This window comes from Sciurus vulgaris (genome assembly GCF_902686455.1).
Source record: "Sciurus vulgaris genome assembly, chromosome: 8".
Taxonomy (NCBI): domain Eukaryota; kingdom Metazoa; phylum Chordata; class Mammalia; order Rodentia; family Sciuridae; genus Sciurus; species Sciurus vulgaris.
Genome location: NC_136468.1, coordinates 153,098,517 through 153,121,708, shown reverse-complemented (window position 1 = coordinate 153,121,708; position 23,192 = coordinate 153,098,517). Strand labels below are relative to the sequence as shown.

The following is a 23,192-nucleotide window of genomic DNA, read 5'->3' as shown; positions in this document are numbered from 1 at the left end:
TGCTCCCAGCCTCAGCCAGGGTGGTACCAAGTTGAAGCTCACGGTCTGCATCCTGGTCCTTTCCATCTGTGCTTTGCTTTTCGCTTTTCTTACTACTTTTCAAGAATCAAGTCGATTTTGATGAAATGCATATTATCAACTTTCACAAGTTTTTCATATCCTAAGAAAAGTCTGTTTGAACCAAGGCAGCAAAGACGTTCTCTGGTGCTCTTTCTTAGAAATGGTGTTTTGACTTCGAGCCTGCAGTTCTGTGGTGTGTGACAGGCTGGGATCCACTCTGAGTGACTTTCTGTCCATGGTATGAATGGTGGGCCAAGGTTCCCTGTCCTTCACAAGGCTACCCAGCTGCTCTGGCACCACTGAAGCCCCTGGCAAGTCTGCCAAGATCAGCGTGCTGCACGCAGACACCACCCAACCCTGGCCGCCACCCAACCCCTCAGCACACACCACCCAGACGGTGCAGCACTGCCACAGGACAAACCCACGTGCCTCTGAGCACCACGGCTTCTGGTCCCGGTGCCGCTGCCGCTGGGTCCGTGACAGGACGGGAAGGCAGGGCGTGAATTTAAGTTTCTTACTCTCAGTTTCCTGTGTGGTACTGGCATTGAACCCAGGGCTGCTCTGCCACTGAGTCGCATCCCCAGCACTTTTTATTTTGAGGCAGGGTCTCACTACGCTGCCCAGGCTGGCTTGGAACTTGGATCCTCCTGCCTCAGCCTCCCGAGTTGCTGGGAGCACAGGCAGGTGCCCCTGCGTGCAGCTAGCTGTATTTTCACGGTGGCCGGCCTGGACGTGTCTTCTGCGGTGTGCTCAGTGCACTTGGCTCCACGTCTTGCCAGGGCATTTCCTCCCTGTCAGGTGGGGCCCGTCCCGCTGCCCCTCTGCTCCTTTGGCTGGGCCCCTTTGGCTGGGCCCCGCCGGCCTCTGCTCACCTTGGAACGCGCCTCACCTCTGCACTTCACCCCCAGGCACGTGGCACCCACGTCAACGAAAGGAAGACGCTTGCTCACCTTCTGCGGGAAGGCATCTCACACGCCCACCAGACCCTGTTGTCATTCCCTCCGAGTACAAGGGGCAAACCATGGGCGCCTGCCCTACCCATCAGCTTCTCGCTGTGCAGAACACGAGCTAGAGTGGGACTTTTCTCACACAAGGAGTCTGAAAGAGCAGATTGTCCCCTCCAGGCAAACCCATGGCGCGACCCGGGGCCAACTCACAGTCAAGGACCCCGGGGCCACAGGCGAGGCCAGGCGCTTGTTGATGGACTGGAAGGTGGCGGCAGGGACGCCCGCGATGGTGTTCACGATCACATTGCCACTCACGGTGCCTGGGAGGGAGACGCACGTGAGGCAGGAGCTGAGTGGCCCTCCCACCTCACCCTTCCCGGCGCCTCACCGGCGGGTATGCTGGTCCCAGTAACTGACGTCTTCATGGTTCCTGCCTGTTGAAAGAGAAGGCACACTAAGTGTGCGCGCCCCCGGCACACAGTGTCAGAGGGAACCCCGAGCAGGCCACACAGCCACCAGCACCCCGCCACCCACTCATCTGCTTGGCCAACCTCCCTCAGGCGCTGCCCTGCTGCTCCCACCCCCTCACAGCGGACACCCGAGGCTCTGGCCTCAGCTCAAAGGTCGCCTCAGACAGGCTCCTCCCGGACCCCCATCACTGCTTGACTGTGATCACCTCCTGCCCACGTTCAAAGGGACCCAGCCTGGCTTCCTGGCTCATCCGGGCAATCCCAGCAGCTCAGGCTGAGGCAGGAGGATGGCAAGTTCAAGGTCAGCCTCAGCAACTTAGCAAGACCCTAAACAACTTAGCCAAACTGTCCCTAAATAAAAGATAAGAATGGCTGGGAAAGTGACTCTGTGGTCAAGTGCCCCTGGGTTCAATCCCCAGTGCCAAAAAATAAAGCAACTGGATCTGCTGTACTCCCAGCTCCGCCTGAGCACATGAGCTGACAGGAGAAGATAGGGCCTGCCTCACTCCCGCGAGGTCCCTGCACCCAGCAGGTGCCTGGTGAACCGTCATTTCAACCCACCAAGCGGCTGCACACATACCACGGAGGCCAAAGAGAAAACAGAAAAACAGACCTCACGGAGAAAATGGTTCTACTGAAAACCATCAGGAAGCGTGTTTGTGCCCGGCTGAGGCCTAGAGTGCTCCCTGGTCCAGCCAGGCCGGCTCTCTGTGGGCTGACCCTGTGCAAGGCCTCAGTGTCTGTGACATGCTACCACACACAGCACAGTTCCAGCAACCGCAGGGTCCCACTCTGCAGAGTCCAGCAGGCATGCGGGTGGAGACGTGTGCACATGCCGGGCGGCACGTCCTTGGGACCAGCGGCAGTGTGGCTCAGTGCACAGTCCTGCTCTGCACGTCCACGGGGGCGAAGGGGTCAAGCTCCTCACGGCCCTGCTCCGTCCCACCCACCTCCCACCTGAGGGAGGGTACCCACCCTCCCAGCCTCCCACCCTGGAGCACTCGCTGGGCTGTGTGACCTGCGGGCCTGGGGGTGGAGCCCCCTTGCTGGGGAGGGCCGCCCTCCCCGCTCCTCCAGGGGCACGGGGCTACTCACCAGCACTGCCGCGCTGCCTACGGTGGTGATGGCGGGCTGCCCCTTCGGTGGGGCCTGCACAGGCTGCGGCTGAGCCTGGGGCTGGGGCTGGGGCTGGACAGTGGGAGGCCCTGCGGGTGGCTGGCTGCCCGCTGGCTGTGGCTGGGGTGGAGGCGGCGGTGGCGGCTGCTGTGGGGGTGGAGGGGGCTGCGGCTGGGGTGGCGGCTGTGACACGGCCGGCTGCTGAGTCTTCTGCTGATCAGCCAAGGCCTGGAAGGGTCGGGCGGGAAGGGGAGCAGCTGGAGGGGCAGCATAGGCCTCCACCTGCGACAGCCCAGCCCCATCGCGTCCCCACGCAGGCGCAAGGAGCCGGCACCTCACCTTCTTCTCCTTTGCGATCCGCTCTGCGCGGAGAGACGCGACCTGAATGGGAGGCAGGGGCTTGTCGTAGTTGATCCCACTGAAAGGCAAGAGCGAGGGCTGGGACACGGCCGTCCCCAGGCCACGGCCACAGCTACGGCCACAGCTTCCCGTGGCCAATAGTGAAGAAGGCAGGCAGAAAACCCCAGGTGGCAGTGCTTCTAAGGTTCAGAGCAGTGTGAGGAGACGTCCCGCCTCCTTCCCTCCTGCCCTCCTGCCCATCGTCCAGGTCCACCAGCATGCCGCCCACCTGCTGGCCCTCGCCAACCACCCCTGGCATCAGACCAACCCATCGCCATGTGGCAGAGCTGCAGAGTGTGTTCCAGCCGCCCACCCCCTGCTTCGCGAGGGCCCTGAAGCGCAAGGCTGCTGCCACTGGGGTTTGGAAAGGGAAGCCTGTGTTTCCGTCAGGCTCAGCTGGGAACAAGCGCCTGTGGACTAGGGCTGTCTGCAGCTCCAGGCATCCCCTGGGGGGACTGACCCCCATGGGCTCTGTAGGTACGCTCTGGACCCGCCCAAGACCAGCCCGAGACATGCCCCTCCGAAGGCACCAGTACCTGCCGAACTTCAGCCCATGCCATGGCACAGTGGCAGCCCCCTCAGACCTCCTGCAGCCCCTTCCCCTGCAGGTCTGGTGGCCAGGACATCCTGCCCGTAGTCCCTTCTCCATGCCCGGCCCACACCACCCCCTGGGGAAGTGTTTCTGCACAATCCCTGAGTATCTCAGGTTCTCTGCCCTGAACTAGGACCCTTATATCTGCAGGGCTTACGATCAGACACCAGAAACATCCAGGGCACATCTGAGGACGATCTGACCAGGGCACCGAGGGGCCCGGGAGGAGAGAGCCGCCCTGGGATGGGATGCAAGCTGCTGCAGAGCCGTGCACTGGATGGGAACACTCCCTGCAGCAGTGTGAACAGACACAGCGAGCCCAGGAGAAGCAGGGCCAGGTCCAGTGCCCGACCTGCACTGGGTGCAGGCGGCAACAGCCACAGGGCAGACCTCCCTTCCAACACCACTGTCCAGAGCCTGGTCGCACGACTGGCCTACTCGCAGCCTCGGCACCCCGCCGTTGACAAGCTCTCCTCTGCAACCTGACATGCTGTTAAGGACGGCCAGTGTGACAGTGCCGCCGAGACACCACAGCCCTCACGCACAGCTCACCACGCACACAGGTGCGCCTCAGACGGCCCTGCCGGGTTCAGCAGGGACCACGGCCCCCCACGCAAAGGCCATGACTCTCCACATGCCCCCACTTGGCAGGAGCACCCCGGCACACCTGGCCAACAGCAGGAACCCACAAGGTCCCCGGCTCGGCCACCATGCCACCCCCTGCTGGTCCTGGAGCGCGCCACGCGGCAGCCCCGGCTCACTGGAGTTCAGTGAAGGCGGATCGAGACCTGGTTCCACAGTAAGCCCAGCTCGAGCATACAAGTACCTTTCTGCCAGCACAGAGGCGTGCTTGGGGTTTTTCTGAAAGGGATTCATGCCAAGCCTGCAGTTCAGAAGAGGAGACACGATTACTACACAGAGAAAAAGCAGAACCAAGAACACAGGGCGACTGGGCAGCAGCCTGCCCAGCTGGGGGACCCACAGAGGCTTGATTGGCGGGCTCCTCTTGCCAGCTGTGGTCTTCATCAGGTCAAAGTGGCTGGTGAACAGCTGTGTGTGCGTGGCGTTCTCGTCCTGGGCGTAGATCTGGCTCGTGCGGAGGGGGCGGTTGTTCTTACTCTGCAACAAAACGGAAAGAGCACATCCGGGCTGGCCTGACGGCACAGGTGTGCCCGGGAGCCACGCAGAGCTCCGCACACAGAACGCGCAGCATGGAGAGGCAGCTGTCACCTGCTGGTGGATACGCAACCAGCCCTCAACAGGCCTTGCCCTGCGCAAAGGAGAGGAAAGCCCACAGATGCTCAGGGCCCCCAGCAGGCAAGGGTAGAGCCAGGATGGACGCCTTTCCTGGGCAGAACAACTACTGCGGGCGCTGAGGGAAGCGCTGACCACCACCACCGCCTTCCTCTGCCTGTGGCGGATGGCAAGGGTGGCAGCATCCAGGATGCACTCTTCCCCCACAAGCCCCGCAGCTCAGTCAAGCCACTCGGCCGTCCCACACTTGCTCTGGAGACGCCCAGGCCGCCATCTGCTCAGGACCACAGGGGTGCTCTGGAGGAGCCCAGAAGAGCTCCGAGTCCTTTCCTGGCAAAGCCCTCCCGCTCGGCACCTCCACACACGACCAACCCCACAACCACGGGCCAGCCATATGGACGTGGTGACACAGTCCTGACACAAGCAAGGCTTACGGTGCACGCTCACCTGCTCAGGCTATTGCCAGAGAAACCCCTGAAATTCAGAGGGAATGCTAAGAAAACCAGACCTAGAAGTCATGGCCACACGCACGGGAGGCCTCTCCCACAAAACCAAGTGTCGGCCAAGGCAAGCAGGTGGATGTGCAGGCAGACACAGCCAGACCCTCCACACCCAGAGCAAGATGAGGGGGCAGAGGCAGAAGGATGGTCCAGCGAGACCTGCCAACCCCAAGGACAGCTTCAGGCATCACAGCCCTGCAGGGCCGTGTGCACTGGCGGGGCTGTGGGAGTGCAGCAGGCCCCTCCCAGCAGAAGCCAGCCCTGGAGCATAGGGGTCCGGGCCTGCAAGAAACCCGCGAGTTGCTGCCAGGCAGGTGCCCTTCTGGGGCTGCCCTGTACCTGGTAGGAGCAGTGCCTTCACCCCACCGCCGTGCACCTGGCTCCGAGGCTTCGCCTCACAAATCGGCTACACAAGAAGATATTCGGCTTCACCCTCCCAGGTTGACAGTGGCTGTCAGCATCAGTGCTTCCAAAACCTGCGATCTGCAGCGAGAGCCAGGGGCACCTCTGGCAGGAGCTTGTGCGGAGCAACACGGGCAGCAGGCAGCCAGAGGAAGGACCTGCCCCTCTGACCAGTGTTTTCAAGAAGAATGCCAAGCGTCTGAAGCAGTGGCTGTCAAGCAAGCCCAGGACGTCCCTCTGCAGAGGTCCTGGTTCTCAGGAAATGTGACCTCAAGGGCAACCTGAAGGCCCGCACCGGACACCCTCCCCATCCCCTGCCCGGCATGCCACCCGCGGCAGACTTGGCTGCTGTGCTGATGAGACCCTGGCAGTCTCTTCCCTGCTACCAGAGGAGGCAGGGCACCCACGCAAGCTGGCCTGACGAGCAGGGAGCTCTCGTCTGTGCAGCCGGCTGGCAAGTGGTGAGGAGGAGCCATGAGCAGAGCCGGAGGCGCCTCTCACACTTGGCTCCAGGAAGTAGGTGCCTGCAAACCACGGATGGGCCCCAACAGAGCAAGGAAGCAGGAGGCGCTTCCAGGGGAGCCCAGTGACAAGGACGCGCTCCCCTGGAAGCCACTTCGTCAAAGCTGAACTGAGCACCCTGGGCAGCTTCCCCTACAGGAGCGGCACAGACGCCAGCGAGAGCAGGTCAGGCCTGTGGCCACACAGCCTCCACCTAACCGACAGGCCACGTGGACGCTCCAGGCTGCCATGGGCTGGGCACAGCGAGGGCACTTCCTCACTGGTCCTGAGAGGCAGCTCCTACCGGAGCCCAGGGGGCACTGCTGCATCCTCCCAGAGGCCACGTGGCCGCTCACCTTCCCCTCCTCTCTGGGAATGATGACGTTCTCGTAGCGATTGCGGCACTGCTTAGAAGAGCGGTAGATGCGGCTGCAGGAGTTAACGACATCGCTGACCAGGTCCCAGTTGGGCGTGTGGGCAGGCGACACGATCGTGAGGTTCAGGGGCAGCTCCAGTAACTGCTTTACGGCCTAGCGGGCAGGTGCGGGTCAGCAGCTGGGGTGCTGCCTGCCAGGCCCTGGTGCCCAGACCCACCAGGCCGCATACCACGGCCTATGTGCGCACCTGCAGCAGGGCCCAGTCCTCGCCAATGAGCCACTCGGGGCTGTCCTGCGCGGGCTCCCCTGAGGACTTGACGTAGGTGGGCAGGGGCTTGGCGAAGGGCGTCTGCTGCTTGAGCAGCAGGTTCTTCTTCTGCTCCTTGCCCTCACGCCGCATCTTCAGCATGCCTGGTGTGGCCCGGTCAAACAGGGACCGAGGGGGGACGACTGCCTCTCCATGCCGCTGCTTCTTCTTCCTGCCTGCAGCTAATCAGAGGCTGGCTTCAGTGGGGGGAGGCCGGGGCAGGTGGGCCACCCGGGGCACCTGGGTCAACAGGCCTGGGGGGGCCAGCAACAGGACAAACTGCCTCACTGGGAATGGGGACACATGGACATGGGACAAGAGGTAACAGACACCCCCAGGCAGAGGCAGGAGAACCACAGCAACTTGGGACCCAGCAGGGTGCCCCAGGAACCGCCGTGGGGCACACACCCGAGGGATCGGTCTTGTGCCGCTTGCGCTCCTTCCTCACGTACACCGGGGGCAGCTTGGCCTCTGGGATGGGCGTGGCCTCATACAGGAGGCACATGACCGAGTCGATGTACACGTCGTTGTCATCCTGGGGCGGGGTGGGCGGGGTCCAGAGCTGCGCAGAGAGACCCCGTGAGACACAGCCACACCAGCTTGGCTTGGGCACAGGCCAAGGGTGATGACTTACAGGCATGACCTCCGTCTGTCCGTCGGCGTCTTCGTAGACGTATTCCTGTGAAAATTGAAAAGTGTCAAGACCCGCCAAGGTCTCAGCCTCGTGCTGTGCAGCACAGACCATCCACTCCCGTCGGGGCATCTGGAGTCTGATCAGCATGACTGAGCACAGGGTCCCACGCGTGGCTAGCGATCCGCCGCAGGAAGCCAGCGTCTAGCTGTGCGTCCCCTTGGACCACCGAGCAGAGGCTGAGGCGCGTGGGGCGGCGGTCAGGCCCCTACCATGCTATAGGCGTCCTCCCGCGTGTAGGTGAGCAGCTCCGCCTCCTCCTGCTCCCGCTGCAGCCGGGCCTCCCTCTCTTGCAGCGTCTTGGCGTTGTGGGCCTCCCAGGCCCTCACCGACGCCATGACCGCGTCCTGGTGGGAGGACAGTGGGAGAGGCGTCAAGACCAGAACTAGCAGTGCTCCTCCTGCTGGGCGCAGAGCCTGCTGTCCCTCGACAGGAGTGGCTTGGCCGCGGCCCTGGGAGCCCTCGGTGGAGCACCAAGCTGCTCCAGGTCAGAGGGGACTGTGCAGGGAGAGGTGAGGCTGTCGGCGCCTGAGCAGCCTCTGAGGGCTTCGCTTCAAGGCAATCACACTGCAGTGGAGCTCTGTCCTTTCAAGTTAATGGAATCACATTTGCTTTAAATCAAGTCAACACTCCAAAAATTTGAGACTCTTCGCATGTGAAGCTGATGAAAAGTTGGCTCTTACCTCACTATTTCTCTCTCGTTCTTGGTCAACAGTCGTATGGAACAACTCCAAATAATTCAAAGCATACTTTTCAATTGGTGTGAGCTATTTCAAAGAAATAAACATACATTTTTTGAATACTGTTAGTAGCAAGTTAATAAAGACCTAAGAAGTTCTTCACAAAATCTGCTAACCAACATGTCAGGCAACAAAGTGACTGCTCTAAGTCAAGGTAGACAGAAAGTGTCTTACAGAAGGATCAGGACTTTCTCCCGCACCTGTTCCATGAAGTCTGCCAGCTCCTCCAGCTGTGAAGGCTCCTCCTCACACCTGGCGCCACCTGCCTCTGAGGACAACGGGCCAGCGCTTTCTCCGGGCACTGCTTCCTCTGTGGCCTTCTGTGCGTCCTCCTCTAGATCCTCGATGCTCTTGAGGGCCTAAAGAGAACCTGCCTGAGACCACTTCCAACAGAGGCGCCTCTCCCTAAGGGCCCTGGCCAGTGTGAACCAACCAGCTCCCAGGACCTCGGGGCGAGAGGCTCAGGCACTGGGCAGTGACATGGGTCAAATAACGTTGCCTGTGTGCACAAAAGTGTCCCGACAAACCCCAGTGCTGTGTGTGTCACCATGCGCCACTTAGACACCTGCAGGGTCCTCTAAAGCTGCTCTCCAGCTGGACAGGCAAACCTGGGGACAGCTGAATGTGGCATAGCCCAGGGCCAGTGCAGGCAGGCAACCTCCACAGGGAGGCGGTGTGGCCTCACCGTCCAGCCCTGGGGCCGGGGACCACCCCGCACAGAAGAGCAGCCCCCACGGTGGCAGCCCCACCCCCACCAGCTTCACCCAGCTCTGAGATGGGCCAGTTACACAGTGCAGCTGTCTGCACTTGAGCTTGGCTGTTGGTGGGTGAGGACAGACACACCCCCTCCTGATCTGGGTGCAGCTGGTGGTCAGGAGACGGCAGTAAGCGCTGCTCCCTGCGTCCAGGGCATCAGGCAGGTTCTGCCAGGGCTCAGGTTTCGCTGTGCTCAGGCTGCACCAGAAGTCGCTCCCGGTGAGGCAACAGAGGGTAGGACCATCTGTTTCTGCACCAGGGTTCAAACCCAGGGGTGCTCCACCACCAAGCCTCAGCCCCAGTCCTTTCTGTTTTTGGGGACAGGGTCTTGCTAGATCACTGAGGCTGGCCTGGAACTGCTGTCCCCCTGCCTCAGCCTCCCAAGTGACTGGGACCACAGGCGTGGTTGCCGTGTCTGGCTCAGAATCTTGAGCAGAACCCGAAAAGCAGCGACCATTAAGAGGAGCCTGAACCCTCAGGTGACGGGGATCTCTGCTCAGAAGACAGCAGAGGAAGCGCAACGAAAAGCTGACTGAAACACATGCCTGAACGCACGAGTACATGTGATCTTCACTGCTCCTCAAACACTGCTTACATCCCAGACTGTTAAAATACGAAACCAAAAGACGGCACTAAGAAGAGAAACCCTGGAATGTTTGCTGCACACCTATCCAGTCAGGCCTCAAGGTCAATCCACAGAAAGAACGCCAGCCGCCACTAAGACAGACAGACCACCCAGCCGGGCACGGGGCCACGCCTAGGATCCCAGAGACTCAGGAGGCTCAGGCAGGGGGCTGCAAGTCTGAGGGCAGCCTGAGTGACTCAGACGCTCTCTCAAAACAGAAAAGAAGAAGAGCGGGTGCAGCTCGGTGGCGGATTTTTCCTGGGTTCCAGGAAAAGGAGAAATAGAAAAAGACGATCAGATTTAAGACCCAGAGGGAAACTTGACCAAGCACTTTATTTGCAAAGTATCAAGGGGCTTAGGTGGGGTCAGTGGAAGAGTACTTGCCTCGTGCACACAGCCCTGGGCTGGACCCCAGCACCCTGTAGGAGCCACGAACAGGAGCCAGTGTGCACGTGTCACCCAGCAGCGGATGCAGATGAGAACCACTGTGCGAGCCCAGCACCCAGCCCTGGGAGGACACAAGACAGCCCTCCGCACACACAGGCTGCCCCCAGCAGTCACCTGCACACCTGCTGGCTACCTGAGGACCCTCAGGGCGTGCACGCATTCACGCAGGCTCGCGCACAGCAAGACCCCAGGAGCAGCAGGTCTGAGTGAGAAGCCAAGTGCCCGCACAGCAGGATGCTCCCCAGCAATGCAGCCAGACCTCACACGCGGAGCCGGAGCCCGGCAGGGTCCGCTTCTGCCAGGCTCAAAACGAGCCTTGGGTGGTGATGGGACGTGACAGCACGTGCGTCCAGCTGGAGCTGGCGAGCACACGCTCTGCCCATCTCACACCTCAACAGAGACCTTCCTCAGAGCTGTTTCTAGGCATGATCCCTCTGTCAGGGGTGCTGCAGAGGAAAGTGCAAGGTGCGACCACCAGGAGCCGCCGCAATGGAGAAAGCCACGCCACAGCCTCCAGCACAGCGCCAGCCCCCGCCAGAGCGGCCGCCCTCCTCACCCCACAGCAAGTGCCACCCTGCCACGGCCGCTCCAGCCCCCAGGCTACCCCGGGGCCTGCTGTGACCCAGCTCAACACAGGAACCAGGACAAATCTTCAACGCAACGTCAGGGCAGGTCCCCGCGGGATGGACCCACAGGGGTCCTTCCTAGACAGGCCTCGCCCCCATCCCATGCCAGCTTCTGGGTAACACCTTTGTCACCCGAGTGAACCTTGTCACTCTCCTCACTAGAAGGTGAGCTTCGTTGAGGGGGGCTCCCATATCTGTCCACTGCTGTCCCCACTGCCCACGACGGTGCCCAGCATGCATGATCAGAGCCAGACAGGCTGCCAGGCACAGGCCGCGGCGGGCACACCCCATGAGGCAGTGGAGGCTCAGGGAGGCTGTCCTCCCGTCATCTCCTCCTGCTGACGTCACCTAACCCAACACACTGACAGAACCACCTCTGAGGAAACTTCTGGAAGGGAACATGAGAACGCATCATCTCAGAGGGGGAAGGAGGGTCCGGGGGGAAGGTGCGCCTGTCCTCAGTGCCCGATGGCCTGTGCTGAGAGGCAGTGGGGCTCTTTCGTGGCCAGAAGGGCCTGGAGGGGAGGGCAGAGCGCAGGGGCCACATGGGCAGGGCCTGCGCATTCACAGTCCATTGCTCACAACCTTCTGGAAGAAAAGCAAACTGGGAGGCCAGGGCCCACCCTGCAGTGGTGGACGAGAGTGGTAGACACTTGAGGTGGGGGCACAGGGCCAGGAGCCAGGGATGCAGGCTCAGAAGCCCGCCAAGGGAGCATGCCAGCCACCCGGCCCGCAGGACACGCACCCAGAGTCTGCGGAAGAGCCGCCTGCCCTCACCTCTATGAACGGCCTTGCGATCTTGGGCGCGATCGTTTCGCTGACGGAAGGCTCCTGAGGGAGCACCACAAACTCCTCAGCTTTGACTGGGAAGCCGGCGTCGTCCAGCGGGGAGTGGACCTCAAACAGCTCCTGGATGGTCCGCTGCACACAAAGGAGAGGTCACTGCAGGAACGCAGGCCCCGCACCCACAGAGCCAAGGGACGGCCGCCCTCCTCCCACAGGGGTGCCACGCACCTGCGTCAGGAAGGCCATGGAGTAGTCGTTCCCCTGCGCTGCCACTTCTCGAATCAGGTCCTTCGTCCCGTTTCTCAACAGCTTCTCTTCGATGGAGTTGCCACTCACAAGCCTACGCACAGAAGGCCAGGAAGGCAGTGCAGAGCAGGTCGCAGCCGCGCCGGCCACTGCCACTCGACCATCCCTCCGCCTGGGCTCCCGTGCTGGGGGCCCCGTGTGCCGGTCCTGCTCTGTGCCATGTGGGCAGAGCTGCAGCGAGCAGCCTCACACTGCGGGGAGGTCGCTGGGCAGACGCAGGGGCCAAGGAGACATGGCGTAGCTTCCACAGGCCTGTTCCCGGGATGGCGGAACCTCCCTTACCACACCTGCGGGAGCTCTGCTTCCCTTGGCCACTCAGCCCGTCTTCTGTGCCCATGAGAGAGCTCCTCTCCCTGCCACAGGGAGCTGGCTGCTCTGAGCTGCTCTTGGGAGCAGCGTGTCCTCCCTGCCCTTCAGGAGTGAGCCTGAGCTGCCTCTCCCTTCTCGACTTGCTTGGGGACTGCAGACAACGCTCTGGCCTTTACCTTCAAACCTGTTCACAGCCTCTTCTTGCTGCAACAATTTTCCACTTTGTTTCTGTAGACACACCTTTTCTCCCTCCCCGGTTCTGCGGCCAAGGCTACAGAACTGCCCCCTAGACGCTGCTCACCCCCACGTTCTGCACGGCGCCAGGTTCTGAGGTGGGCAGCAGTGGCCAAATGCACCCTGGCCTTTGGGGCAGCTCAGTGACAGACACCCCATGAACGGGCAGCACGTCACCGTCCCTCAGGGATTCAGACACACACACCTCTTTTTTTCTGGTTTCTCTGATTAGCTGTTCGGCCAGTTACACTGCCATGCTGAAGGTAATGACCAATCTAGATTCTTTCAAAGGATGCTTTCTATTTCACAACAGTGGAAACAACGCAAACCGTGACCACCCCTGAGCCGCGGGTGCTCCAGGGAGGCGCGGCTGTGCACCCTGCAGATGGCAAGGAGCATACCAGGCCCAGCGGGAGCAGTGGCTCCCGGGAGCACAGCTCCTGCACCCGTGTCCACGTCTCCATGTGCCCCCTGTCAGGCGCACGGCGACGGCTGCCAGGGCCGCACCTGTATATGTGGATGTCCTTGCACCTCCCGATCCGGTCGCACCACTCCTGCGCCTTGGCGTCCATCACTGGATTGAGGTCGTTGTCGTAGAAGACCACGGTGTCTGCCTCCACGAGGCTTATGCCCGTGGCCCGGCTGTGGGTGGAGAGCAAGGCACAGAAAACCCGCCTGTCTCTGTTGAAACTCCGCATCAGCTCCTGGACGAGAAGAATGCTCGGTCGGCACACCCAGAACACGCGGAGGGCTCCCGACACTGGTGGCCTTCACCAATACTCGGAGCATCTCCAGGAGTGTTCCCTCACCATACTTGCGATCGCTCTGCTCAGGAGGCTGAGGCAGGAGGACCGCAAGTTCAAGACCAACCTGGCAACCGAGCAAGACCCTGTCTCAAGATACAACAGAATAAGGGCTGGGGGTGGCTCAGCAGTGGAGTGCTCGCCTAGCACACGCGACGCTCTGAGGCACAAGACAGCAGCACTGCCTGCTGGGGTTCCGCGTGACACGCCTCCTGGAAAGCAACACCAGGAGGGAGCAACACCTCGTTTGGCCCGCACACTTCTACTCTGGGCCTGCCAATCGCCTTCCCCGGCCACCAAGCGCACCTCTCGACACAGAATCGAAAGACAGCAGCAACAGAGTTGTCCCCCGACCTGGCGTTCTGTCAGCTCAGTCTGTAGGCCCCACAAGAGAGCAAAGTCTTGTGGGGAGGGTGTGTGCTTTCTCTTTATCCTCAGGCAATGCCAGGGCACTTTACCGGCAAAAAAGCCCCTGGAGTAAGGCTGAGGACGAGGAAAAGCAAACCTATGACACTCGGGACCCTAAGTGAAAGGGCAGTGCGAGAGCTTCTCCTCTGTGGAGTATTCCCACGACAAAACAGAGCCTACAAGTTAAGAGATTCTCCTCCTTCCAAAAATGACATGAAATCCACAGAACTACTGCCAAGAACACAGCTAGCAAACCCCTCTGGGGCCCGCCCTGTGTGTGGGTACCACGGGAGACCTGCACCTGCGGAGGCACGCAGGCAGGCGCAGGCCCCGTTGCACCCACGCTCTGCACACACGCGTCCCAGCATGGCACACGGCTGCTGTCACAGGGCAGTCCTGGCATGGGGTTGCGGGCTCAGGCATCTGTCCCCTTGAGGTGAACGATGCATGTGCCATGCTGTCTTGTGGAAAGTCACTCTCACGGATGGGCATGCGGTGTCCCCCAAAGCTCACGTGTGAGACAGAGCAGGAAGGTCCAGAGGAGAGACGATGGGGCTGTGAGAGCCGGGACCCAGGAGCGAGTTAACCCTTGGCGGATTGACTGAGTGGTAGCTGCAGGCGGGGTGAGGCTGGAGAAGGTGGGCACTGGGGCCTGGCAATGGGTGCACGCTTTACATTTGCAGAGCGCAGTCTCTCCGCTTCCTGAGGACGCCGCTGCTTCCCTCTGCCACACTCTCCTGCCATGGTGTTCGCCTCACCTCCAGCCCCGAGGAACGGAGCCGGCCTGCTATGGACCAGGACCTCTGAAACCCTGAGCCCTCACAGACCTTTCCTTCTCTATGCTGGTCGGGTCCTTCCATCACAGCAGAGAAAAGCTGACACTCAGTGCGCACGCCACCAGCACGCAGAGGCCTCTGCAGCCCGACAGTCAGAACGCCCTTCAGCAAATCTGATGCAAAACTAGGCCTGTGCTCCAGCCCGCACTCCTGCCATCCTAAATGACCCCAGGGCCACCCGCCGCAGTGTGCCAACAGCGTCCAACTGCCACGGCCCATCAACACCTTGTCCTGGGGACCCACCTGCTGGCTAACATGGGACATGCTGGAAACACCAAGGGAAGAGACGGACTTACCAGGGCTCACACATCAGGGAGGGTCAGGGTCACAGTCTACCCAATACGCAGAAACGAGGTCAAGGGGAGGTGGCACAGAGCAACACTGCTGGGTCACACACGATGGCGAGGTGACTTGATTCTCACCTGCCGCTGTTCGCTGTTGGCATTTTCGTCAATTCTTACGTAGGTGAGATAATGGAAGTTCAAGAACATTTCCAAAATGTCCAACATGAGAACCATCTGTGATAGAATCAGCACCCGACGTCCTTCGGACTTCAGCTTCTGAAGTAAGACAGCTAAGGCTTCTAACTTTCCTAGGGAAGAAACAGCAGGGGCATCCAGAGTCCAGGCAGGCAAATTCCACGCAGCCAACCCCATGGTAGAGCGTCCATTTACCTGAGTCGACCTGCACCAGCCTTAGCTCAGGGAACTGCAGGGAGCGCAGGGCAGTCAGCTGCCGCAGCTGCTGCACATGAGGGGCAGTGTGCTCTCTCAGGCGCTGCCTCAAGGCCCGCAGCCTGCGGCGGTACAGGGCAGGTGGCTTGGCCACCCACAGAGAAGGGGGTGCGGCCACCACTGGAGGGATCACGCAGGCCACCCTGTGGAGCAGAAGGCAAAGCATAAGCCATCACTTGTGGCATCCAGGGCCCCCGGCAGGTAGAGAGGCCTGAACGGATGAGGGCATTGGCAGCCTGACAGTGCAGATGAGGACGGTCACCCAGGGGCCACTTCGCACAGCCCAGGCTGCAACACAGCTTGGGGTGTCACAGGCCAGAGCCGCTCACAGGTGGCCCGGTCTGCCTGAAGCTCCTACCCAGCTGGGAATCTGGGGGCAGAGGCACACTGTATCTTAGACGTGACCCTAGGGCAGGCACCACGAAGAGGTGGGATGGAAGGACCCTGCCGACAGCAGGACCGTGTCACAGCCAGCCTGACCCCTCTGGGTCACCTGCACAGAAAAGCCTTCCTGTGGATGGCAGCTGAAGCTGGGCTTTCGGTGACCGGCTCCCAGCTGAATGCACATGAACAGGCTGTCCACAATCTGCAAGGACAAGCCACACTTGAAAGAAAGAAAAGTCCAGAAGAACAAGAGGCCACTGGCTGACCACACACAGGCCGGGAACAGCTGGCACTGGCCTGCTCTGTCTCCTTCCTCCTGTCAACGTGAGCCCTGCCCTGAGGCCTGGAACAGGCAGACCCTGAGAGCTGAGCTCAGGGCCTGGGGCGGCAGGACTCCCCTTGTTCAGGACTGATGGGTAAGAGGCAGTCCGTGGGGAAACAGTCCAGTGCTGCCAGACAGCAGGGCCACACGCGGGCTGCGCCCAAGGTCAGCATCCTGAGCAAAGCGAGCCCAGACCCCACAGGCACCGGTCAGCGGCCGCAGCACTCCCCCTCCCAGCTTTCTCCTGACCAAGGCCTGCTGAGTCCTACCCTCACAACACCTGATCATGCACGTGGTCACTTTCAAACGGCTTTTCTGAAAGGGCAGGAGGAAGCTGACCAGCGGCACAGGACACTTTGGTAAGCTAGACTCCCCAAAATGGCTTCAGACACTCCTAACAGGCAACTCGGGGAGAGAAGTAGAGAATAAGAAAAGGGGCAGCGCCGGGGTGCGACTGTGAGGAGCAGAGGCCGAGCCCTCCCACCTGCGCTCGGGCTCACCTGTCCAGAACATCCTGTAGGGACTCCTGGCGTCGATTCAGGCTCAGAATCAGATCGCCCGCGCTTCTGGAGGGGGTCGAGGGAAAGCTTGCTGGCCCCGCCTTCTTTCCCAGGCTGCGGTTAACAGATGTGGGCCAAAGCACCCTCCCCTGGCCAGGCAGGGAGCAGACGCGCAGCAAGTCCCTGCCGTACACTGGAGCCTGGGAGCAGCGCCGTTCGTTGACAAGATGGACCTGATCCAGCCGCTCTTTCAGAAGCCTGGTCTTCTCCTCCTTCACCAAAGACACAGGAAACATGGCCACTACACGACCAGCATGGCCGGGCGCCTCCCAGCACCAGGCACCAGCCCAGCCTCAGCTGTAGTGTCCAAAGTCCCAGGGGCAGGGAGCACTGGGCTCCTTCCCCCAGGACACGGGCGGGTGTGTGGGTACTCGGAAGGACTCGTGATCCCAGAGCCCAAGTTCATTCCTTTCACTAATTATGTGTGTTTTACATCAAAATTCTGGGGATGACCTTGCGCCTTCCAAAGATGGCCGTTCTCTTGAGGCCGAGTGTCCTCTACTACCTATGGAGGGTGCGCTCTGGTCAAGTCTGTTCACAGGGCAGCATTTTCCAGGGCCGACCTCCCAGGATGGCCGGGAACACGGCAGTGTCTGTCGGCAAGCAGCTACTCTGGCTCCAAGGGGCGCCTCCCGTGGGTTGGCCAGAGCACTGCCAGTCCTCTGCTCAGGGCCGCTTCCCTGCCCCTGGACCCACACTCCCTGGCCCTCAGGTCACTGGGCCCTGCACAAGCAGCCACTACCTTCCTGGGGATGCACGGCAGAGAGCACAAGGCAGCCTCTGGGCACCCTGGGCAGACACTGTGGTGCTGGGCCCCAGAAGCGGCCATGTGCTGGGGGCTCTGCCCTCCTAGCTCCTAGCTCGGGGGCTGACTGCCGCCTGGACGGGTGGCTGTGCCATCGGTCACTGCAGGGGGAGGACAGCAGTGAGCCCGTGGTGCAGGCTCCTCCTGACCATCCAGCTGCTTTCAGAGCTGCCAAGGAGGTTTGGGAGGAAGCGTATCCAAGAAACTGGGACAGAGGTCTGCACTCTGGGGAGCTGACCCCCAGCTCCCAGGATGCAGTGTGAATAAACTTCACGTGTGACCCTTGGCCTTTTAGCAAACCCCCGCTTACAGAAGGTCAGCTCTACAACTGTCAACGTGTGGTCATGCATGTATCTGTCTTGGGAATACTAGACAAAAGAAAAGACTTGATTCATGAGAAGAGACTGCAGAAACTCAGACCAGGCGTGATTTCTGGAGATGTCCTTCTTTGTCCAGTCAATACCAGCCACAATGTCACAAGTCCCAGGCTGAAACTCAGCCCACAGACTCCCTTGCCCAGGAAGAAGAGTGTGGAGGGCCAGAGGACTTGTCTGTGAGCAGGCCTCTGGCACAGACCACAGCAGCCTGGCGCTGTGCCTCACCTGTCCTGAGGGTTCCTTCCACAGACTTGCCACGAGGACAAGGAATCAGTTCCCAGTATGGGAACTGCTAACAAAAAAGGAACTCTACGGAAAGAAAACGGTTTCGAAAATAAGATGCACTATAAAAATAACTAAACTCAGGGCTCTGCAGCTCAAGAAGAAGAGAGCTTCTGAAGCTCGTAACCCCGTGAGGATGCACAGGCACATTCTGAAGGCTGCCTGGGCGACTTGCTCACAACCCAGGACGCGCCCACTAGCCTAGGCCTTACCTGGGTCGGCCCTCCGACAGGGGAGGCTGGCTTGGAGGCCAGCCCAGGTTCTCCCACGGCCATGGCGTTCACTGCCACTCGCCCAGGAACTCCAACTACAAATGCACAAAGAGCATTTAGTAGGGAAGCCAACGTGGGTCCAGTGCACAGCCGCAGCTGCAGCAGAACCAGGGGCTCTGGGGCAGGGCAGTGGCTGGCTCCCCAGTTCCCAAGGGGCCAGAGGAGCTGGCTCAGCAGTGCTGACACGTGGCACATGGCAGTGTCCCCAGAGCAGGAGTGCAGACTCAGGTGGCACTCACAGGGACGCTGAGCACGCTTTGTCCCTCCTGCCCTGGCCTTGCAGCCCCCTCAGACCTGTGCTGGTGGAGCACCGCAGGCAGGCAGAGGCCCCGCCCAGCACCTTGGTGGTGGGGCTGGAACTGAGCAGAAGTCACCAAACAGCTGGCACATGGTGGCCAGGGCTCCGGGTCAGGAGGGAGGTACACTGGCCACACAAGCCTCCTGCTGCTTCCACAGGTCAAACCACCCATTTCTCCTGGAGAGAGCACATGGGGGATGGGAGGCTGGGTCCTCAGGAGACACCAGCAGGGGACAGTCAGCTGCTCTGGGGCATGGGCCAGCCAGACAGGAATGGAAGCCTGCAGCTCGGGCTCCAGGGAGCTCAGCTGGCTCCTCAGTGTTATCTGTGGCACGTGAGCAAGAAAAGATTCTCATGATTCTGAGTCTCCTGTTAGAACTAGATCAAAACAAACCTCAGGACTGGGGTCTTGGTCATATTGAACCAACACCTCTGAAAGCAAGAGAGGGCAGACCAAGCAGACACCGTGACCCATCTGTGGAAGCAGAGGTGGTCAGAACAGGACTCTGACGAGTAAAGGCCCTGTGGCCAGAGATGCACGAATGTCTCCCGATCGTCTAGCAGTCAGGAGGAGGCTGTGGACCAAGCCCTCCCCCTGCTCAGAACACCCTACCTTGTGGGGTCAAGGGTGCAGGGCTGGGGCCGCCGGCCGGGGGCTTGCTTCCCAGGGCGCCATGCACAGTGCCCGCCTGGGACACGGTCTGCATCACCACAGGACCAGGGGCTCGCAGGTAGGGCTGCCCGGGGGCGGATACGATCTGGAGGACGCTGCCTGCAATCACACGTCCACCAGGGCATCAGACATGCGTGGAGCGGCACCACTACACACCGTGGTCACTTGGAAACCATGGAGAAGCAATGAGTCCACAACAGGACCCCAAGTCAAATGCAGAAAACCAAGAGGGAACAACAGGCCCAGCACAGGGGCCTCGCCAGGAGCCAAGCAGCAGCCCCACCTCACAGCACCTTGCTGCAGCACCTCACATCTGCCAGGGTGGGGCGCTCAGAGGGAAGCTCCCGCAAGGCACTGCACCTGCCAATCAGGCCAAGGAGGGTGAAGGAGCACAGCAAAGCTGCCTGTGCCCCAGGCCCTACTGGGCTGCACAGGAGCCGCCACCGACTCGCTGCATCTGCCCCGGCCTTCCACACTGCCCCCAGAAACGTTCCCCAGCGTGGCCAACACAACCAGAGTGCTCTCGGGGAGCCTGCTGCCGAGGCCCCAACACTGGGAAGGAAGGAACGTGGCCTCCCGGAGCAGCATCTCCCCCAGCAGGAGCCCTGCCCTGCTGAGCCCTTCCTCAGTGCAGCCCTCCCAGAGAGTCTGCAGTGGGGACGCTGGCCTGGGCTGCGGGGACACCGCTGCTGACCCCTGGCGAGCGTGATAGGCAGGCAGACAGCATCCCCTTGGGGAGAAGCCAAAGCCACTAATGGCTGCCGTGCTGTCCCTGGAGAGGAATCTAATTTCCACCCTTAAAAGCAGCAACTAGATTGGCATGCTGCTCTCAGTCAAAGGCCTGGGATTCAAATGAAACATCCAGCTGGGGGTGGTGTGCCCCTAGCTGCTCAGAAGGCTGAGGCAGGAGGCTCGCCCGAGCCCAGGAGTTCGGGACCTGCCTGGGCAACACAGGGAGATCCCATTTCAAAACAAAAAGAAAGCAAAACAAAAGTCATCTGTACATAAAAGAAAATAATTTCTCTTACATAAATCACCAGCCCATTGGTAAAATCCACCTCACACACCTATAGCAAATATTCCTATATTGATTTACAAAATAAGTCTGCTTCCAAGGGGCAGAAACAGACTTATTAACGAAAATGACTGGTTTATCTGGCAGGCATCAATGAGCCGGAAACCAGGTGGCTTGCGGATGTTACCCACCAGCCCCCCTACAACCCCAAGAGGGGGGGCTTGTTCACTCCCAGGTGAAGAACCTAAAGGGGCCAAATCCCTTGCCCAAGCCACCCGCAGGCGGGACGGCCACGCACGGTGCCAGCCTGGCATGCTGTCCCTCACCTTGCAGCTGCAGGGGCTGGCCTGCTGTGAGTTGCCGCAGCTGGCTGTGTGACAAAGTGAACTTGTTACCCTGGAACTGCAGCGTCACGGGTGTCTCGGGCTGCGCCACGCGGCTCTGCGGCCCCGCGATGGATGCCAGCTGAGCTATCTTTACTACTTCTCCACCTGTGGAAATGCAGAGGAAAGCTGGCCCAACGTTGTTGGGGAAGACGACAGGGACTGCTGCGGGGCACACGGATCACGTGTGCGTGTGACCAGCTACGGCAAACCAGAGTCTCAGCTGTGCTCACCAGGCATGACCTCCCACCAGAGTTAGAGAGCTGCCTTAGCAGAAGAGAGAAAGCAATGAAGGTGGGAGGTTTTAGGGGCTGGCTCATTTAACCACATTGGAAGAGATTTTAGATTTCAGATATTAATACTACTAAAGAGCATTTTCCCCAAATACTAAAAAAAAAACAAACATCAAAAATACAAATCTACCTGTAATAAACCTAGAACCCTGGTATCAACCTTAACTTTGAAGAATTTTCCAAATTTGAAAAAGTATATGCCAACTTAAGCTCACAGAGGCAAATAAGATTATATTAGACAAAGAACAAATCTGTAGCTCCCTTACAACCGTATTCTCAAACTCCAGGGAAGTCACACGTAAAGCTTTAAGGGACGGATTCACACTAGCTCAAATCAGATCACGGGATTTTACCGTAACGTGTACTGCACAGAAATGTGAAACTTAACACTCTTCAAGCACTGTTTTAAAAACACTCTGCACGTCACCGGATGTACCCACTCAGAACGGCCCTCGCTCAGACGGTAACTGCACAGCAAGCAGCTTAAAGGCTTTATCCAGCCCCTGGCACCGAGGCTGTGCTCCTCCCAGGAAATTCAGGCCAGAATTATTAGTGACACCATAAGGAGAAGGGTTAGTACGGACGAGGAAAAGTTCAAGGACGTCTTGCCACAGAAGAGCCATGAACGAGAGGGGAAGTGAAGGCAGGAGACAGATCTACGTGCAGAGGTTCAGATCCCCGTCAGCCCTCCGGGATCCGCAGGCGACGAGGCCCAGGCGGGGCAGGAAGCAGCTCCACCCACTGCACATGCTGCCCACGTGCAGCTCTGGCCTCAAGGTAAGCAAGAGCCTTCTCCCTGAGCACCTGCCCAAGAGGGCCACTCTCAGCTGGCGAAGGAAGAGCCCGGAAACCAGGGGTGCTGTGGGCTCGGCGCCTCCTCCACAGCTCCCTCCTCCCTTCTCGGCTCTCCAGAAAGGGCTCACCAGGATTTGGTCAAATGACAAAGTTCATGAGGCAGCATCAGAGAAACACATCGCCTGTGACACTCTAGGCTAGGATGGCTTCCCCAGCAGGACGCAGGTCTGTGTGCTCTGCAGGCTGCAGAGCTGCCAGGTTTCGGACGCTGCATCAGGACCAGGGTCTCTGCGGGCAGGTGCTCGCTCCAAGCTTACGCCTGGCAGCCCGTGAGGACCCCAGGGGCCTGGCTCCCGCTGCTTTACCGTACGCCCCGTGGCCGCGGGTTGCCAGAGCAGGACCTCAGCAGGCACCAGGGAGGTGCCAACCTGCACACCAGGGTGGTGAGGGCGCAGGAGGAAAGCAGAGCCGAGAGGGACGAGGAGGAAGCGCAGAGAGGAGCAGGCCCTGGACGTGGCCTCTGGAGAGGCCCGCCCTCTGGCAGACGCCCTGCTCAAGGCAGGGGCAGGCCCGGGCCGAGGGACAGACAGAGGCAGTGGACAGCAAAGGCTCTTCAGAATTCCCGCGATCCTGACACTGCTCGGGGCAGTGAGAGGCAGAACCGAAGGCAGGGCCACTTACTGGGCAAGCGCGCCTGGGCCTGCGAGGTGAGCACCAGCCGCTGGGGCGGCGCGCTCTGCCCGGCCGCCAGCGAGGGGGCCTGGGGCGGGGGCGGGGGCGGGCCTGGGGCGCAGGCAGGGGCCGCGGCCTGAGCCCGCGGTCGAGCAGGATGGGCTGGGCCAGCTGCCGGGCTGGAGGTCGTGGCGGGCTGGTGGCGGGCGCTGGCGGAGGCCTGCGAGGTCTGCAACGGGGCCGCTGCAATCAATAAGTCGGTTTGTGCAAAGCCGTTAGGGTTCTTCTCGAGGCAAAGAGATCACACAGATGTTACTGCACACCGTCCTCAAGCAAAACCCTCTCAGAAAAGACAAAGGCAGAGGGGCTCACAGTCCTCGGCAGAGGCTGCCACAGCGCCTGGCGCCACGGGGCACAGGGCTTCTCCTCCCGGGAGCAGGCGGGGCAGAGCCAAGCCTGCAACTCCTTCCCCACACAGCATGGGGAGGGCACCTGCGCTCGTCAACGCAGCTCTGACGTCCGCTTACCTCCCAGGAGCAGGTGGGCCTGAGGCGGAGAGCCTCCGTGGAGGCCAGGACACCGCACCTGCGACCTCTGCCATCTAACCCTACGGTCCTCAAGCGCCAGCTAGGCCGGAAGATGGCACTGCGTAACGACAGCAGGCGTCCCGGCAGCTCCGAGCCCCCTGCCACGGCGGCCCTCAGCGTGCTCAGCCGAGAGGCTTCTCCCGTGGGGGACCCAGCGCGAGAAACGGCACCTCCCGAGAACCAGGCTACAGCGCTCAGCACGCCAACCCTGCAGCTCGCTAGGAGCCCTGGGCGCCGAGGGCTCAGAC

At 60.7% G+C, this 23,192-nt stretch overlaps 1 protein-coding gene across 1 annotated transcript in view; it reads right to left on the bottom strand.

The window, feature by feature from the left end:
• EP400 (E1A binding protein p400) overlaps positions 1 to 23,192 on the bottom strand; it is a 94,955-nt gene that overhangs the window by 22,281 nt on the left and 49,482 nt on the right. Inside the window, exons 25-47 of the mRNA XM_079151611.1 lie at positions 22,367 to 22,600; positions 20,541 to 20,705; positions 19,140 to 19,298; positions 18,169 to 18,263; positions 16,433 to 16,704; positions 15,167 to 15,369; positions 14,915 to 15,084; positions 12,953 to 13,149; positions 11,825 to 11,936; positions 11,588 to 11,731; positions 8,557 to 8,715; positions 8,300 to 8,383; positions 7,829 to 7,963; positions 7,560 to 7,604; positions 7,334 to 7,487; positions 6,866 to 7,107; positions 6,598 to 6,771; positions 4,567 to 4,703; positions 4,411 to 4,467; positions 2,933 to 3,011; positions 2,573 to 2,821; positions 1,396 to 1,441; positions 1,218 to 1,327 (exon numbers count right to left, since the gene is read on the bottom strand). Coding sequence (XP_079007737.1) covers positions 1,218 to 1,327; positions 1,396 to 1,441; positions 2,573 to 2,821; positions 2,933 to 3,011; positions 4,411 to 4,467; positions 4,567 to 4,703; positions 6,598 to 6,771; positions 6,866 to 7,107; positions 7,334 to 7,487; positions 7,560 to 7,604; positions 7,829 to 7,963; positions 8,300 to 8,383; positions 8,557 to 8,715; positions 11,588 to 11,731; positions 11,825 to 11,936; positions 12,953 to 13,149; positions 14,915 to 15,084; positions 15,167 to 15,369; positions 16,433 to 16,704; positions 18,169 to 18,263; positions 19,140 to 19,298; positions 20,541 to 20,705; positions 22,367 to 22,600 — 3,422 coding nt within the window. The remainder of the gene's footprint in view (positions 1 to 1,217; positions 1,328 to 1,395; positions 1,442 to 2,572; positions 2,822 to 2,932; positions 3,012 to 4,410; positions 4,468 to 4,566; positions 4,704 to 6,597; positions 6,772 to 6,865; positions 7,108 to 7,333; positions 7,488 to 7,559; positions 7,605 to 7,828; positions 7,964 to 8,299; positions 8,384 to 8,556; positions 8,716 to 11,587; positions 11,732 to 11,824; positions 11,937 to 12,952; positions 13,150 to 14,914; positions 15,085 to 15,166; positions 15,370 to 16,432; positions 16,705 to 18,168; positions 18,264 to 19,139; positions 19,299 to 20,540; positions 20,706 to 22,366; positions 22,601 to 23,192) is intronic.